Below are 18,691 nucleotides of genomic sequence, written 5' to 3'. Positions count from 1 at the left end.
GAGACTAGATATCAATTACAGGAAAAGATCTGTAAAAAATACAAACACATGGAGGCTAAACAATACACTACATAATAACGAAGTGATGACTGAAGAAATCAAAGATGAAATTAAAAAATACCAAGAAACAAATGACAACCGAGACACAATGACCCAAAATCTATGGGATGCAGCAAAAGCAGTTCTAAGAGGGAAGTTTATAGCAATACAATCCTACCATAAGAAACAGGAAACATCTCGAATAAACAACCTAACCTTGCACCTAAAGCAATTAGAGAAAGAACAAAAAAACCCCAAAGTTAGCAGAAGGAAAGAAATAATAAAAATCAGATCAGAAATAAATGAAAAAGAACGGAAGGAAAGGATAGCAAAGATCAATAAAACTAAAAGCTGGTTCTTTGAGAAGATAACCAAAATAGATAAACCATTAGCCAGACTCATCAAGAAAAAAAGGGAGAAGACTCAAATCAATAGAATTAGAAATGAAAAAGGAGAAGTAACAACTGACACTGCAGAAATACAAAAGATCATGAGAGATTACTACAAGCAACTCTACACCAATAAATTGGACAACCTGGAAGAAATGGACAAATTCTTAGAAATGCACAACCTGTCAAGAATCAGAACACATAGAATATATGAACAGACCAATCACAAGCACTGAAATTGAAACTGTGATTAAAAATCTTCCAACAAACAAAAGCCCAGCACCAGATGGCTTCACAGGCGAATTCTGTCAAACATTTAGAGAAGAGCTAACACCTATTCTTCTCAAACACTTCCAAAATATAGCAGAGGGAGGAACACTCCCAAACTTATTCTATGAGGCCACCATCACCTTGATACCAAAACCAGACAAGGATGTCCCAAAGAAAAAAAACTACAGGCCAATATCACTGATGAACATAGATGCAAAAATCCTCAACAAAATACTAGCAAACAGAATCCAACAGCACATTAAAAGGATCATACACCATGATCAAGTGGGGTTTATTCCACGAATGCAAGGATTCTTCAATATACACAAATCAATCAATGTGATAAACCATATTAACAAATTGAAGGAGAAAAACCATATGATCATCTCAATACATGCAGAGAAAACTTTTGACAAAATTCAACACCCATTTATGATAAAAACGCTGCAGAAAGTAGGCATGGAGGGAAATTTCCTCAACATAATAAAGGCCATGTATGACAAACCCACAGCCAACATCGTCCTCAATGGTGAAAAACTGAAAGCATTTCCACTAAGATCAGGAACAAGACAAGGTTGCCCACTCTCACCACTCTTATTCAACATAGTTTTGGAAATTTTAGCCACAGCAATCAGAGGAGAAAAGGAAATAAAAGGAATCCAAATCGGAAAAGAAGAAGTAAAGCTTTCACTGTTTGCAGATGACATAACACTATACTTAGAGAATCCTAAAGATGCTACCAGAAAACCACTAGAGCTAATCAATGAATATGGTAAAGTAACAGGATACAAAATTAATGCACAGAAATCTCTGGCATTCCTATACACTAATGATGAAAAATCTGAAAGTGAAATCAAGAAAACACTCCCATTTACCATTGCAACAAAAAGAATCAAATATCTAGGAATAAACCTACCTAAGGAGACAAAAGACCTGTACGCAGAAAATTATAAGACACTGATGAAAGAAATTAAAGATGATACAAATAGATGGAGAGATATACCATGTCCTTGGATTGGAAGAATCAACATTGTGAAAATGACTCTACTACCCAAAGCAATCTACAGATTCAATGCAATCCCTATCAAACTACCAGTGGTATTTTTCACAGAACTAGAACAAAAAGTTTCACAATTTTTATGGAAGCACAAAAGTCCCCGAATAGCCAAAGCAATCTTGAGAACGAAAAACGGAGCTGGAGGAATCAGGCTCCCTGACTTCAGACTATATTACAAAGCTGCAATAATCAAGAAGTATGGTACTGGCACAAAAAAAGAAATATAGATCAATGGAACAGGATAGAAAGCCCAGAGATAAACCCACACACATATGGTCACCTTACCTTTGATAAAGGAGGCAGAAATGTACAGTGGAGAAAGAACAGCCTCTTCAATAAGTGGTGCTGGGAAAACTGGACAGGTACATGTAAAAGAATGAGATTAGATCACTCCCTAACACCATAGACAAAAATAAGCTCAAAATGGATTAAAGATCTAAATGTAAGGCCAGAAACTATCAAACTCTTAGAGGAAAACATAGGCAGAACACTCTATGACATAAATCACAGCAAGATTCTTTTTGACTCACCTCCTAGAGAAATGGAAATAAAAACAAAAATAAACAAATGGGACCTAATGAAACTTCAAAGCTTTTGCATAGCAAAGGAAACCATAAACAAGACCAAAAGACAACGCTCAGAATGGGAGAAAATATTTGCAAATGAAGCAACTGACAAAGGATTAATCTCCAAGATTTACAAGCAGCTCATGCAGCTCAATAACAAAAGAACAAACAACCCAATCCAAAAATGGGCAGAAGACCGAAACAGACATTTCTCCAAAGAAGATATACAGACTGCCAACAAACACATGAAAGAATGCTCAACATCATTAATCATTAGAGAAATGCAAATCAAAACTACAATGAGATATCATCTCACACCAGTCAGAATGGCCATCATCAAAAAATCTAGAAACAATAAATGCTGGAGAGGGTGTGGAAAAAAGGGTACCCTCTTGCACTGTTGGTAGGAATGTAAATTGTGTGTTCTCCACAGCCACTGTGGAGAACAGTATGGAGGTTCCTTAAAAAACTACAAATAGAACTACCATACGACCCAGCAATCCCACTACTGGGCATATACCGTGAGAAAACTATAATTCAAAAAGAGTCATGTACCAAAATATTCATTGCAGCTCTATTTACAACAGCCCAGAGATGGAAACAACCTAAGTGTCCATCAACAGAGGAATGGATGAAGAAGATGTAGTACATATATGCAATGGAAAGGAACAAAATTGTGCCATTTGCAGAGACGTGGATGGACCTAGAGACTGTCATACAGAGTGAAGTAAGTCAGAAAGAGAAAAACAAATATCATATATTAATGCATATATATGGAATCTATAAAAGTGGTATAGATGAACTTATTTGCAAAGCAGAAATAGAGACACAGACATAGAGAACAAATGTATGAATACCAAGGAGGGAAGGGAGGAGGTGGGATGGATTGGGAGATTGGGATTGACATATATACATTATGTATAAAATAGATAACTAATGAGAACTGACTGTATAGCACAGGGAACTCTACTCAATGCTCTGTGGTAACCGAAATGGGAAGGAAATCCAAAAAAGAGGGGATGTATGTATGCATAAAGCTGATTCACTTTCCTGTACGGCAGAAACTAACACAACATTGTAAAGCAACTATACGCCAATTAAAAAAAAAAATTGTGTCTTTCAGAAAAAGTATTGGTCAGCTTGGAAGCATAGAAAAAGGAAATTCAGGAAGTGAATGATGGCAATGTCCTTCCAAATATATTTTGGAAATAGTATATATTTGCCAAAATAACAAGCTGGCCTTTTCAGTTGCAGATATAGTACAGTGGTTAAGAGCATAGACTTTAGAGCTAGGCTGCCTGGGTTTGAATCTTGATTTTGCCACTTATTAGGTCTAGGATTCAAGGCAGTGCTGCAGACTGAATATTTGAGTTACTCCCAAATTCGTATGTTAAAGCTCTAATCCCCAATATGACGTTGTTTGGAGGTGGGGTCTTTTGGAGGTAATTAAGTCATGACATTGGACCCCCGTGAATGGGATTGGTGCTCTTATAAGAAAATGCTCTCTCCACCACGTGAAGGTACATCCATCCACAGACCAGGAAGAGAGCTCTCATCAGAACCAGACCATGCTGACATTCTGTCTCAGACTTCCCAGCCTCCAGAACTGTAAGAAAGTCTGTTATTTAAGCCACCTACACTACGGTATTTTGTTAAAGCAGTCCAAACTGACGAAAACAGGCAGCTTATTTAACTTCTTTGTGCTCAGTTTTCTCATCTGCAAATGGGAATAACAATGTATCCTACTTCATATATTTGCTGCGATAGTTACATCACTACACCTAAAACACTTAGGAGAGTGCCTGGCCCGTATAAGTTGTCATTATTAATATAAATGCATCAGACACTCATGTAACGATGCCCTTAAATCTTCCAAATAATCACTTAATTCCTTTTTTCCTAAATCCTCACCAGGAAACCTTCCAATGATTCCCTGTATGGCATGACTTCAGAGAGATGCACTGGCTTGAGTTGTATTGATAAATCCTCTCAAGAACTCTGAGGACTATCTACCTATAGGGTTTTTGATTTGATTATCTAAATCTTTATCAATCAGTACATCCTTAGGATGTGCTGCCAAGGAAGCAGAATTCAGTGACAGCTTGCAACTTTTTATTACCAGCAACACTATTTGGCTATGAAGAGTCTCCCCTAAGTAAACTGGCAAGGAACTGAGATTTTTTTGAGGCTGATTTTCCATTCACCTATTTTGTTGGCTTTATAAACGAATACATAGTCATTTATAACAGTTTGAGATTGTAGGAAGTGAGCTCACAATGCCTTTGAAAGGCGAATCTTGGGCAAGTCATTTCAATATATTATAAAAAGAATTACTTTAGCCTATGCTGGTATAAAATCTGTTATCTTGTTGACATTGATTGGGCTGCAGCTACCTTTACACTATCCATGTAGAATGCTATGCATATAGGGGTCCTGCTAAGCCAACTTTTCTTGAAGTTTGGGCAAATTACTTATCAACAAATGGATTGACTACTTAAAAATGAGTTCTCCTTATTAACTTGTGAGTCTTTTTAAAAGTCCTTTGTGAAGTTTCAATATTAGTATGTTACTACATTCAGGATTAGTATATTAGTTTCAAAGTAAATTAAAGCATTTCTTTAAAAATACTGTTGTTGAAATTCCTCATTTTGGCTTTCCATGGCACTGGATAATCTGGCATTATTTTATCCATCCAACTTATTTTCCCTTCTCTCTTATATACTCTTACAACTTATCAGGCAGGTTTGCCCACTACTGCTGAACACACCATACTCATTCCTGTAGGGGAGGAAAAATTCTCTTCTACCCTCTTAGGTTCTCTGGCTAAGAATTAAACTCGCCTATGGCAGATTAACTGGCAAAAAATACATACAAGTTTTACTAAAATTTCTTACACGGACATGGGAGCCTTCACAACAGAATGAAGATCCTCCCCACCAGCCCCCAAAAGATGGCAGAACCTACATGCTTTTATAGTAGGTTGAACAAGAGAGGTAATTGTAGAAAAGTAACTAAACTATATGGAGAAGCGAAAGGAAGATAAGAATCCATATTTTTGACAAGTTCTGTTTGCACAGATTTCTTTTGGCCTTGATTCCCCATTTCCCATCTCTGGCAACGAGAATATCTTTTTTTCTCTTAAGTACAGAGAAGGCACCTTTTACAATGGGCTTTTATCTCCTGCTTTCAGAAATAAAAAAGAGTTCAGAATGCCCTTATTGCACCTGCTATTTCTCAAGTGCCCTTAACTCAATCAATATGCCAAAGTGGCATTTTTGGAGTGACATGCTCTGAATTCCTTTATCTGTCTTTGTTTGTAAGGTCTACCTATTCCTCCTGTTCATTTCGGCCCATCATTCAAGTCCTGTTTTTTTTTCTAGAATTTTTCCTGTGGATTCAACTCATGGAACTCTTGCCATATGCATTACATAACTTGTTACTTTCAAAATATGCCCTCTTGTATTGTGAATATTTGTTTCATGCACTTGTCTTATCTCCCCAACTAGACTCTCATCAGGCCCAAATTGCCTGGGCTGTGGGCAAAAGCCCTAGCACACAACACCTCAATTCAAGATGGGGACAACATACCCTGTGCAGAAATGCTGCACCCAACACTTAAGTCTAAAGTGCCCCCAGGAACACAACTGTGCCCCACCCTATTGACAAGAACCTCATAAAGCTGCCCTGCCCATGGCCTGTTGGGGAGAGCTTGTCTTCTAGAGCGAGAACTCACACCTCTCCGTTCTTTGACCAAAGAATAAAGCTTTGCTTTGCTTCTGAACGAACCAGGCAGGAGGACCCTTGCTGGAGCCCAACTTGAAAGGGTTGGTAATAATAAGACAGCCTGGGACCTGGGATGTGGTACACTTTGCTGCAGTACTTTCACATGGACAAACAGCTCCTTGAGCAACAAAATACAAAGAAACTATAAGGGACTAAAAATAACTGTGTGCATGCTCAGTTGGGGCAAATTATACAAAACAAGATACAAAAAGACCAAAAAAAGAGCTGGGAGCAAAAACAGGGTGTCAGGAGCAAAAGCAGGGTGCTGTGCATGCCTCCTGCACGCACCACCACCAAAGGGGTGGGCAAACCACCTAAGCCACCACTCCGAGCCAACCCCTGGACACCCCCCTACCCTCACCCCATATAAGGAACCAGTTGCCCCCCACCCCCTCGGGGAGCGAGCAAGGGAAACTGTTACTTGTTATCAAGGGAAACTATTACCTGTTTTTGCTCCTCCCTGCTTGCCTGAATTTCTTGTCTGGCCTCTTGTCACCTTCTATTGATTGGGCAAGGTCAAGAACCATGGTTGGTATCAATAACACCTATATGATCTCCCTCCCTCCATCACTGGAACCTCATCTCCCACTACTCTGAGGTGTCAGCCACACTGGCCAAACTTGTTTTTCCACAAACACATAACGCATCTAGGGTCTCGGTTCTGGTTTTTTTCTTCTGCCTAGAGCAGCGGTCCCCAACCTTTTTGGCACCAGGGACTGGTTTTTGTGGAAGACAATTTTTCCACGGATTGGGGGTGGGGGGATGGCTCAGGCGGTAATGGGAGCAACAGGGGAGTGGCAGATGGAGCTTTGCTCTGCTGGCTGGCTCTCCCACCCACTGCTCACCTCCCGCTGTACAGCCCAGTTCCCAAAAGGCCGCAGACCAGTTGGGCCTGTTCCCAACAGGCCAACAACCTCCTTCCTGATTCCTCTCAAGCTCTATTCTTTTTCATAGCACTTAACATGTTTCAACATGCTATGGAACCTTTTGGCAGTATACTGTCTGCTTTCCCCACCCCCATGTAAACTCCAGGAGGGAGGTGATTGGTGGGTTTTTTTGTTTGATTTTGCCGCTCTATCCTTGCAAAGCACACCCGGCAATCTCCCACAGGAGGTGATTGTTTTATTCACGGACGTATCCCAAGAGCCTAAAACAGCGCCAGGTAAATAAAAGGCACTCAATAAATACTTGGTGAATAAATTTAGAAATTAGATTTTCTTTCTGCAAGGACACTGCTCTTTGGTGATGAGCCTTAATCAGCTTCTAAGCTTCTTTATTACACAAAGGGCCCAAACCACAGGGAGCCTAGCAGTCCTAGGAGTGGCCCCAGAGGTAAGTTGGAAGCACTGAGGAGACAAAAGCTAAAAAACTAAAGGGTGCAGCTCTTTCTGGGGAAGGGGTGGGTGGCTGGCTGAGGAAATAAAGACCAACTTGTTTTCCCTTTGCATGTCCACAAGTGTTTCAATGGGCGGCATAAAGGACTTTGAACATTCTCCTACCCAAACAAATCCAGGGCTCCGAGCCCGAGCGCGGCGACGCGGGCCTTGCCCTTCCCCAGGCAGCTTCAGTGCCCTCACTTAGGTGGTTAGGCCGCGCCTAAACAGCGTTCTTTTCCGAGCCGGGACCTCCGTGCCTCAGGGACTAGGCGCCAAGGTGGCGCGTACTCCGCGTCCAGGTGCCCCGTGGGCGGCCGCAGGGGCCGCAGCACCGGTCCCCTGACAGGCGGCGGAACGAACACCCGGGCGAGGACCTGCGCACGTCACGGAGGCGTCGGCCCGCGCCCGCCGCACGCATGCGCACTGCGCCCAGCATGAGGGTCGCGGCTCTGATCAGGTAACCGCCCCGGTGCCGCCTTCCTCCTCCCTTCCTGCCTCCAGTCCCTTTCTGCTGAGTAGCAGGAGCTGCCGCCGCCGCCGAACTGACGGTGTCCCCGCAGAAGCCGTGTATCGGGGGCTCGGCGGCTCCTCCCGGTAGCAGGAAGAGGCGGAGCCTTCGGGCTACTACCCGGCCTGGCTGGTCCCCGGTCCCGGGCTGGCGCTCCTCCTTTCTCTCCGTCACCTCCTCCCTGGTCTTCTGGGCCCCAAACTTGGGTTCAGATTGGTTTCACTTTAAAACTACTGATGTCTGGGTCTCACCGCCCGAGGGCTGTTTAAATTACTCAGACGCGACTCGGGGTCGGATTCTCAAAAACTGTAATGGGCTGTGAAGTTTGAGGGGCACTGCTTGACGCCACTTACTGAGTCTCTCCCACCCTTTTCTCTCATTTTTCATCCTCTTTTGTAGTTCCCTTCAGTCTTTCTGCCGGTCCTCCGGCCCTGCCTGGTTCCCTACGTTGTTACCAGCCCCGCCCCCTCCCGCAAAGACCACCTCTCCCTCGCCTGCCGTCCCATTAGTGACTGGACTGTTTATGGCATAGATGTGTTTTACTTTGGTGCTCAAGGATAGAGATGGAATTATCCTGTTTTATCTTAGATCCAGTTGCCATTGCTTTGAACACTCATGATTGCTTTTGGAAAAGTGACCTTACGGTAACATACTCCATATTCCAAAAGGAGTTTGAAATCTAATAACCCATCATGTATTTAGGTGTCTAAATTAAGTCCTATGACGACCAAAGATTGGTCAGCTTAAATGTCTCCATACTCAATCTGTAAACTGAAGCAAAAGGGAAAAAACAACAAAATGCAAAAGGGAGTTTAGACTACTTGAACATTTGTTTGATGAGTTTTGGATCTGTATAGAGTGAGATGAATAGAGGGCAACCATGCGAAGCCCATTGACGATTTCATGAAAGTTTTTGTTCAGTGACCTACGAAATTAATACTGGCTGACAATAGTATGACCTATTAAGGACTCGATATAACATCTTTTACTTCAATGCCATTGTTAGGATACTGGACTATAATGCCAAAATAATTTTTTTTTCCAATGAATTTCTTCTATAAACAATGTGATTAAGCTTCCAACATTATGGACTTCATTTGATCTAGATAAGTAAGAACAAAAAGCAGTCCAAGAAATGAGTAATTCATATCCACATGCAGTTTACCAAAGTTTAACCATTAAAGTGAGACACTTAACTAAAGTCTCAGAAATGTTGAAGGGAAAGAGAGAAGATTGGTATAATCCATTACACTAGATATTCTGTAATGTGCACATGTTACTTTTATAATAAAAAAGCAAATTACTTTTAAAAAAGGCAATGTTGGAAAATCGTTGCTAAAATGTAAGATCTGTATAAATGTTGAAAGACATAAGTAGGAGTACAGAACATAATATGTACATACAAATATGAATGCATACATAATACATATATAATTTGTATGCATATACACTTGAATGTATTTGGTTTTAAACTTAATACAGTGAATCTGCTTGCAATAAATATATTTAGTGTGTGCACTAAGAGATGGGATATGTGTGTGTGTTCTAGGGAATAAGTGAAACCAAGATTCTTACATTATCTTTGGACCATGAAGAGCATATTTTCCTAATACACAAAAGATTGCATCATTGAATTTTACAGTTGAATGACACCTTGAGGATTAGTTAGACCATTCTCTAATTTTATAATGAAGCATGTGAACCCAAGCACATTGAGTAACTTAGTTTGGTGTTCCAGAATTGGGAACTGAAATTCTGATCTTGTGAAGGATGTCTTCCCTAACATATGCTGATGTACTTTGTGATGTTCTAAGAAGTGAGTAAGGTACTCAGCATTTTCCAAACTTAATTTGACCTTTGAAACCTTTTGTTGTTAGAGTATTTGTCGGACACTAGTGTTCCACAGAACACAATTTGGGAAATACTATTTTAAAATCATATTTGAAATCTTAGCATATTTTAAAATAAAAGGACAAGTTCTGATTGTGGATATATACCCTTTAATCTTCTAAATATTTTCAAGAATTAGATCATCTTGTCCTGGGGAAATAAAACAGGTTCAATAGGAGAAGTTGTGAAAAAGGTACTTGGGGGAAACATCAGAAGCTGAGGGGAGAGAGCATGATGTGTAACTTCACTTTGCCCCTTGCAATCTCTCTCCCCTTGAGAAGTTCTGGAATGACAGTTGTTACTGATCAGAATATGGTAGAGGCTGACAAATGCTGGGAACTAAAATAAAAGGCAAAAGGTCCAACTTCTAGGATAATCAGTCTCTTGGTTTCTTTGCTTATAAATAGGTCTAAACATTATCTGGGGGTACATTTGCAGATCTTAGCAGAGATTAGAATGAAGGGAAACAGGAATAAAACGAAGAGAGACAAAGATAAAAGAAAGGAAGAAACATGCAAGAGAGTACTAACCTGAAATATTATAAAGGTTGCCATTCAACCTTGTTATAGATGAATGACTATTGGTCTTGAATAAGTTATTTGCTAGGTAGGTAGATTTGGTACCAGAATTTAGAATTTCCTGTAAATCTGTTTATTAGATTTATGACTCAGGCCTTGTCCTGCCATCATATGTAGTGATGGCTGAAAGATGAAGTACTGATAGTACTGCTGTTTAACTTTATCAGTGTAATTCAGCATTTTGCTTTCAACCTCTACAGAATTTGAACCCACCAAGTACATCAAACTTTGTCATTTGATAGGATCTCAGATCTTTAATTTGATCCTTTAATTGGTGATGGTGACCGTTGTTAGAGTTCTTAAAGTGGAACAGAACATGTTTTTTTCTGCTTTCTCATAGAAAATTTCATCTGAGAAGTATATATAATAGTTTAACTGAAATGTAAAATTAAATCATATTTTATTTGCAAAACACTTTATATTAAGCAAAGCCACTATCACAAACCAAAGAGTTGCCATTTTTTGTTTAGCATAGTCTTTGTTATAATGGCATATAATTTCATAAGCCCTTGTGAGTAGCAGTCTAAGATAATCAGATTCGTTTGATCAGTTGTGTATGCTATGGAAATTACATGTGTTTTTTGCAAACTAATGTAAAATAGTCCCTCAAATATTCTGAAAAGCTGAAAAAATGTGTTCTATTTCTATAATGAGTCTATGTCAGATAATGGTCAGTAACCTGATATTTGTCTCATCTATTTCTTTCTTTATTTTTTAGTGGTGGGAAGGACAGCTGTTATAATATGATGCAGTGCATTGCTGCTGGGCATCAGATTGTTGCTTTAGCAAATCTAAGACCACCTGAAAACCAAGGTAAGTGTATAACTATCAGAAAATTCTCTAAATGACTGAAACTCCAACCTCATAATCGCATTCTATTGTATGCAGTATGCAAACAATAAAAGGAACTCATATATCTTTAGCACTGGTTATCTGCTATGTTCTATGCTAAGTATTTTCAATTACATATCCTTTACTCCTCACAAGAACTAGAAAGTTTTATTAGACAAAGATACTGAAGCTTAGAGTTTTATAAATTTGTCCAAGGTGAAATAGCTAGGATAAACTTGCAGAGCTGAGACTTGAATCCTCTTACTTCAGAGTGCACTGCTGTTCCACTACAACACTTTTCCAAGTGTTGTTGGCAATGCACAGTTAAATAAGATACAGCTTCTTGGAGCTTGGGAAGTAAGACATAGATTAATAAATGATAATATATGAATTTTGTAATTAAAAGCATCTAGTTTAGCCACCTTAGATGTAAGCTAAATGTGTGAGACTTGAGAGAGCCGTAGAGCAATGTATTTCTACTTTTTATTTGTCTGTAGTAATAAGGACATCTACAAATAATCCATAGACCTTATTTTAGCTACTTTTTTTGGTTTTTCTCCAATGAATTTCCCCATTTAGAACTGTTTTTTTCTCTGTGTCCATGTCAGTGTCCAGATTTCCTCTTTTAATAAGGACACCAATCATACTGGGTAAAGGCCTTACCCTAATGACCTCATCTTAACTAATTACATCTGCAATGACCCTATTCCCAAGTAAGGTCACATTTTGAGGTATTAGGTGTTAGGACTTTAATACAAGAATTTGGGAGCGACACAGTTCAAACAGCAACAATATCTTTTTTTAATTGAGATGTAATTGATGTATAACACTGTATTCGTTTTAGGTGTATAACATAATGATTTGGTGTGTGTGTGCATATATATATATATATATATATATAGTGAAATGATTACCACAATAAGTTTACTTAACATCCATCACCACACGTAATTATAATTTTTTTTTCCCAATCAGACTTTTAAAAAGAGAAAAATGTTCAGTGATTTGCTTTTTATACTCTTTTATTATACTCATACAACCATAGATATTAACTGCTAAAATGTAATAGGGTGAGATTAACACTTGTCTAACTCTATTACTACTTTTATAGTAAGATCTTTTTATCATCCCCTTTACTCAACTTCTTTCAAGATTCCATGCTTTTGCTCTACTATTATTTTAGGATGAATTATTAGTGAAAACCCTAATTATAGTTCCTGGCATGAAATAGGCACCCACTAAATTTAGTTGAATCTGGATTTAGCACTAAATATTTCCTTCCTTCCTCCCTTCCTTCCTGCCTTCCTCCCTCCCTCCCTCCCTCCCTTCCTTCTTCCTTCCTTCCTTCCTTCCTTCCTTCCTCAGTGCTGCCAGTATATTGAATTTTTGTTCTTATATCATTTTACAGTTGTTTTCTATTTATTTTGTCTTTTTTTTTTTCTTTATGCCCAAATAGGTTGTTTGTAAGCTTCTTGAGAGGAGAGGTCATATCTTTTGTGTTCCTTTAATTGTTCCTCAGCACTTGGGACAGCTCTGTGCCTCTGATAAGCATTCACTCAAGGTTTATTGGTGGACAAATGAATAATGAACTAACTAGAATTAGCTCTGCAAGAGCGAGCAGTTATTTCAGTCAGATATTTGCATTTTCTTTCCTTCTCTGATTGAGACCCAAGTAATGCTGGAAGTAAAGTGGGGAAGATAGAGATTAGAAATATTTTATAGGAAGAAATAGAACAGGTCCCGTGGAGGTCCTGTAGCGGGTCAGGGATAAACATACACTTTAGGATTTTGTACTGGGCTTTTGATGATTAATGATAATAGCTTTTTCAAAGTGATATGTTTAGAAAATAACCTCCTATTTCTGACTTTAAATAATAAAGAGAAAATTCTTTGACTAAGGGTGAGTGGGAACTACACTATAACTTCTATATTATAAAAGAAGAAGCAGAATTTCCTTGCAGGTTGTGTTCTGTTACCAAAGGAAAGAATTTTCTTATCCCTTGTGGCCAGTCAGGCAAGTGAGTTTTTTAAGCTTTCTATCTTTAGAGGTGTTGGTATTTAAAAAGCAGATTGTATTATATAATATATAATACGTACATGATATAATTTCATTCCCTGGAGTTTCTATCTTCAGCTTTTCTATATGAATTATTACAGTTACCTTGTACTGAATCATTAACGTACAGAGCTTCCTTGACTTACAGTATGGTTATGTTGAAATACATAAGTTGAAAATATCCTGTCAAAAATTCATTTAATACACCTAACCTACTGATCATCATAGCTTAGTCTAGCCTACCTTAACTGTGCTTAGAACTACCACTGGGCAAAATCATCTAACACAAAGCGTATTTTATAATAAAGTATTGAATATCTTATGTAGTTTATTGAATTCTGTAGTGTGTGGAAGTGAAAAACAGAATGGTTGTATGGATACAGAATGTTTCTAAGTGTATTGGTTGTTAACCCTTGTGATCGTGTGAGTGACTGGGGGCTGTGGCTCTGCTGGGCATCACACAGGGTATCGACCACATATCACTAGCCTGGGAAAAGATGAGAATTCAAAAGTCGAAGTACAGTTTTTACTGAATGCATATAGCTTTTGTACCATCGTAAAGTTGAAAAATCCTGCATTTAACCATTTAACCAAAAATCCTAACCTTAACCAAGTTAAGGACTGTCTTTATAACCTTCCATGTGCTCAGGGTTCACTAGCAGAGTGGTAAGATGACACGCAAAGTATATCTTTAAATTACGCCTCATGTGGAATGGAGCTATTTATTTAGAATATTGTTAGTGAGAAAAAATTTAGTAGTAAATGGAATTGGAATATTACAAAGTAAAAGCTGGAAAAAATCAGCTGCAACTCTCATTGTAATGGAAGAGAATAGATGGCTGTGGGTTGCTGGATGGAGAGGGTTTAGCTAATCGTGATTTAAAGTCAGCAGGAAGTTGGTGATTATTGAATGAATCATTGACTTTTTCCCCCAACCATGTAAAAGGAATCTTAATGAGGAATAACTGGTAGAGATGACTCCAGTACAAAGTTGGTTAAAGTAAATTCACAGCCCTGAGTTTTCAGTGGGTAGTCTGGAAAAGACTTTATCCCCATCAATGGGGATAAATGTGAACTTGTCATAAAATTCACAAAGCCATCTCTTTAAATTTGTAGTAGGAACTTTTGTGGCGTATTAATTGAGGTGCTTCAGGCAACAGTGGAGCCTTTTGGTTTTATTTGCTCTCATACCATTGTTGCTATGTAGCTTCCATTAATAAAAGTTACATTGTGGTTGGGACTAAATGGAGCCTTAAAGGAAAATTGTCTTCTAGGTTTTTGAAGTCAGTAAAGTGTTTTTAATTATTAGGCCAACATCAGGAAGTTTCTTGCTAAGTAGCTCAAAGTTATTTAAATATATTAATTCGACTGTATTAATTGCCTTTAAAACTAATACATTTAAAGATCTACTTAAAACTTGAGATGAAGGTAATCTGAAAGGTTTTTAGGTAACTTTGGCTATATCTCTCCTTCCTACTGGGACCAGGACTAGACAGATTTATAATAATAATGTGAGTACATGAAAGCCAGTCTGTTCTGTGGGTTCAGAAATCTAGTGAGCCAAAATCTGATAGCATATGATGGCAGTTTTGATTATTGAAGGACCCTTACAATATCATTTTTCATGCCTTTTGATAGAATTCTTTCACATTCAGTGGAAATCCTAGACCTGCTTGGCATATATGCATGTAGAAACATATATGTCAAACATTGTTTTGTAACTTTTTGAGAACGTAATAATGTATTGTGAACATTTTCCCTGTCATTAAGTAGTATGCTACCATAGCATTTTCTAGATATTGTCTTTGGAACACAAATACCCTATGAAAATATAAGTGTTCTGTGGATAGATAACTTTGAGAGATAATTCATACACTCTCCCCTTGTTAGAGCACCTTAAAGCAGATTAGCCTAGGAAGAACTGCAGTTAAAACACCTGTTTAATATGGTTTATCCTCATTTTTTATAAATTGATTTGACCACAGAGTCCTTTTTTTTCATCCAATACCTATTAATATCTCATGGAATTTCTATTCTGCAGAACATACTTTAGAAAATAGTCCTCTTCATAATTATATTAATGGCTGCATAGTATTTTATTATGTGAATATACTATCATTTTAATCAGTTATAAACAATGCTGTGATGAACATCTTTGCAAATAATCTTTGTGTATATTCATGATTATTTTTCTAAAAAAAAGAGTGTGAAGAAATCAGAAAGCATATTCCAATATATTTCTAAGCTTATTTATATCACCAAAAAGTGTGATGTGACTCATCTGTTTTGAATATTTTACTCATATTGATATTTTTGGAATCTTGTGACAACCAGTGATTGTGTTACTTATTAGCTTAAGTTATGTTTCTATACACATTTGTAACTGCTCTAACAATACTGAATTTATATATGTTTATATGTTTTATTGAATTAAGAATATAGAATATATCAAGAGCATCTAAATCTTTTTCTTACAAATATTTGTCAATTATTAACTAAGTATGTTTTTTTTTTTTACATCTTTATTGGAGTATAATTGCTTTACAATGGTGTGTTAGTTTCTGCTTTATAACAAAGTGAATCAGTTATACATATACTTATGTTCCCATATCTCTTCCCTCTTGCATCTCCCTCCCTCCGACCCTCCTTATCCTACCCCTCTAGGTGGTCACAAAGCACCAAGCTGATCTCCCTGTGCTATGCGGCTGCTTCCCACTAGCTATCTACCTTACGTTTGGTAGTGGATATATGTCCATGCCTCTCTCTCGCTTTGTCACAGCTCACCCTTCCCCCTCCCCATATCCTCAAGTCCATTCTCTAGTAGGTCTGTGTTTTTATTCCTGTCTTACCCCTAGGTTCTTCATGACATTTTTTTCCTTAGATTCCATATATATGTGTTAGCATATGGTACTTGTCTTTCTCTTTCTGACTTACTTCGCTCTGTATGACAGACTCTAAGTCCATCCACCTCACTACAAATAACTCGATTTTGTTTCTTTTTAAGGCTCAGTAATATTCCGTTGTATATATGTGCCATATCTTCTTTATCCATTCATCCGATGATGGACACGTAGGTTGTTTCCATCTCTTGGCTGTTGTAAATAGAGCTGCAGTGAACATTTTGGTACATGACTCTTTTTGAATTATGGTTTTCTCAGGGTATATACCCAGTAGTGGGATTGCTGGGTCATATGGTAGTTCTATTTGTAGTTTTTTAAGGAACCTCCATACTGTTCTCCACAGTGGCTGTACCAATTCACATTCCCAACAGCAGTGCAAGAGTGTTCCCTTTTCTCCACATCCTCTCCAGCATTTATTGTTTCTAGATTTTTTGATGATGGCCATTCTGACTGGTGTGAGATGATATCTCATTGTAGTTTTAATGTGCATTTCTCTAATGATTAATGATGTTGAGCATTCTTTCATGTGTTTGTTGGCAGTCTGTGTATCTTCTTTGGAGAAATGTCTGTTTCGGTCTTCTGCCCATTTTTGGATTGGGTTGTTTGTTCTTTTGTTATTGAGCTGCATGAGCTGCTTGTAAATCTTGGAGATTAATCCTTTGTCAGTTGCTTCATTTGCAAATATTTTCTCTCATTCTGAGGGTTGTCTTTTGGTCTTGTTTATGGTTTCTTTGCTGTGCAAAAGCTTTGAAGTTTCATTAGGTCCCATTTGTTTATTTTTGTTTTTATTTCCATTTCTCTAGTAGGTGAGTCAAAAAGGATCTTGCTGTGATTTATGTCATAGAGTGTTCTGCCTATGTTTTCCTCTAAGAGTTTGATAGTTTCTGGCCATACATTTAGTTCTTTAATCCATTTTGAGCTTATTTTTGTGTATGGTGTTAGGGAGTGTTCTAATCTCATTCTTTTACATGTACCTGTCCAGTTTTCCCAGCACCACTTATTGAAGAGGCTGTCCTTTCTCCACTGTACATTCCTGCCTCCTTTATCTAAGATAACGTGACCATATGTGCGTGGGTTTATCTCTGGGCTTTCTATCCTGTTCCATTGATCTATCTTTCTGTTTTTGTGCCAGTACCATACAGTCTTGATTACTGTAGCTTTGTAATATAGTCTGAAGTCAGGAAGCCTGATTCCTCCAGCTCCGTTTTCGTTCTCAAGATTGCTTTGGCTATTCGGGGTCTTTTGTGTTTCCATACAAATTGTGAAATTTTTTGTTCCAGTTCTGTGAAAAATACCACTGGTAGTTTGATAGGGATTGCATTGAATCTGTAGATTGCTTTGGGTAGTAGAGTCATTTTCACAATGTTGATTCTTCCAATCCAAGGACATGGTATATCTCTCCATCTATTTGTATCATCTTTAATTTCTTTCATCAGTGTCTTATAATTTTCTGCGTACAGGTCTTTTGTCTCCTTAGGTAGGTTTATTCCTAGATATTTGATTCTTTTTGTTGCAATGGTAAATGGGAGTGTTTTCTTGATTTCACTTTCAGATTTTTCATCATTAGGGTATAGGAATGCCAGAGATTTCTGTGCATTAATTTTGTATCCTGCTACTTTACCAAATTCACTGATTAGCTCTAGTAGTTTTCTGATAGCATCTTTAGGATTCTCTATGTATAGTATCATGTCACCTGCAAACAGTGACAGCTTTACTTCTTTTCCAATTTGGATTCCTTTTATTTCCTTTTCTCCTCTGATTGCTGTGGCTGAAACTTCCAAAACTATGTTGAATAAGAGTGGTGAGAGTGGGCAACCTTGTCTTGTTCCTGATCTTAGTTGAAATGCTTTCAATTTTTCACCATTGAGGATAATGTTGGCTGTGGGTTTGTCATACATGGCCTTTATTATGTTGAGGAAAGTTCCCTCTATGCCTACTTTCTGCAGGGTTTTTATCATAAATGGGTGTTGAATTTTGTCGAAAGTTTTCTCTTCATCTATTGAGATGACCGTATGGTTTTTCTCCTTCAATTTGTTAATATGGTGTATCACGTTGATTGATTTGTGTATATTGAAGAATCCTTGCATTCCTGGAATAAACCCCACTTGATCATGGTGTATGATCCGTTTAGTTTGCTGTTGGATTCTGTTTGCTAGTATTTTGTTGAGGATTTTTGCATCTATGTTCATCAGTGATATTGGCCTGTAGTTTTCTTTCTTTGTGATATCCATGTCTGGTTTTGGTATCAGGGTGATGGTGGCCTCGTAGAATGAGTTTGGGAGTGTTCCTCCCTCTGCTGTATTTTCGAAGAGTTTGAGAAGGATGTTAGCTCTTCTCTAAATGTTTGATAGAATTCGCCTGTGAAGCCATCTGGCCTTGGGCTTTTGTTTTTTGTAAGATTTTTAATCACAGTTTCAATTTCAGTGCTGGGGTTGGTCTGTTCATTTT

The 18,691-nt window shown here is 38.1% G+C and overlaps 1 protein-coding gene and 1 long non-coding RNA gene across 11 annotated transcripts in view; one reads left to right on the top strand and one right to left on the bottom strand.

Annotated features, from left to right (window-relative positions):
• LOC113607984 (uncharacterized) overlaps positions 1-7,825 on the bottom strand; it is a 39,648-nt gene extending 31,823 nt beyond the window's left edge. Inside the window, exon 1 of the long non-coding RNA XR_003428167.1 lies at positions 7,604-7,825. This is a non-coding gene — a long non-coding RNA (uncharacterized LOC113607984). The remainder of the gene's footprint in view (positions 1-7,603) is intronic.
• DPH6 (diphthamine biosynthesis 6) overlaps positions 7,217-18,691 on the top strand; it is a 456,227-nt gene continuing 444,752 nt past the window's right edge. For 4 of the 10 annotated variants that reach the window (XM_027083814.1, XM_027083816.1, XM_027083819.1 and 1 more), the window contains exons 1-2: positions 7,830-7,937; positions 11,175-11,269. In XM_027083814.1, the coding sequence (XP_026939615.1) occupies positions 7,897-7,937; positions 11,175-11,269 (136 nt within the window). In that variant the 5' untranslated portion in view covers positions 7,830-7,896. Of the gene's footprint in view, positions 7,267-7,311; positions 7,437-7,829; positions 7,938-11,174; positions 11,270-18,691 lie in introns of those variants that run through there. The other 6 variants (XM_027083820.1, XM_027083821.1, XM_027083817.1 and 3 more) reach the window with 5 other exon arrangements.

Source organism: Aethalodelphis obliquidens, unplaced genomic scaffold (genome assembly GCF_003676395.1).
Source record: "Aethalodelphis obliquidens isolate GAN/ISIS:26980383/991018 unplaced genomic scaffold, ASM367639v1 scaffold51, whole genome shotgun sequence".
In the NCBI taxonomy this organism is placed as follows: domain Eukaryota; kingdom Metazoa; phylum Chordata; class Mammalia; order Artiodactyla; family Delphinidae; genus Aethalodelphis; species Aethalodelphis obliquidens.
Note: the sequence above shows the minus strand (reverse complement) of the source record. Positions and strands in the feature narration are given on the sequence as shown.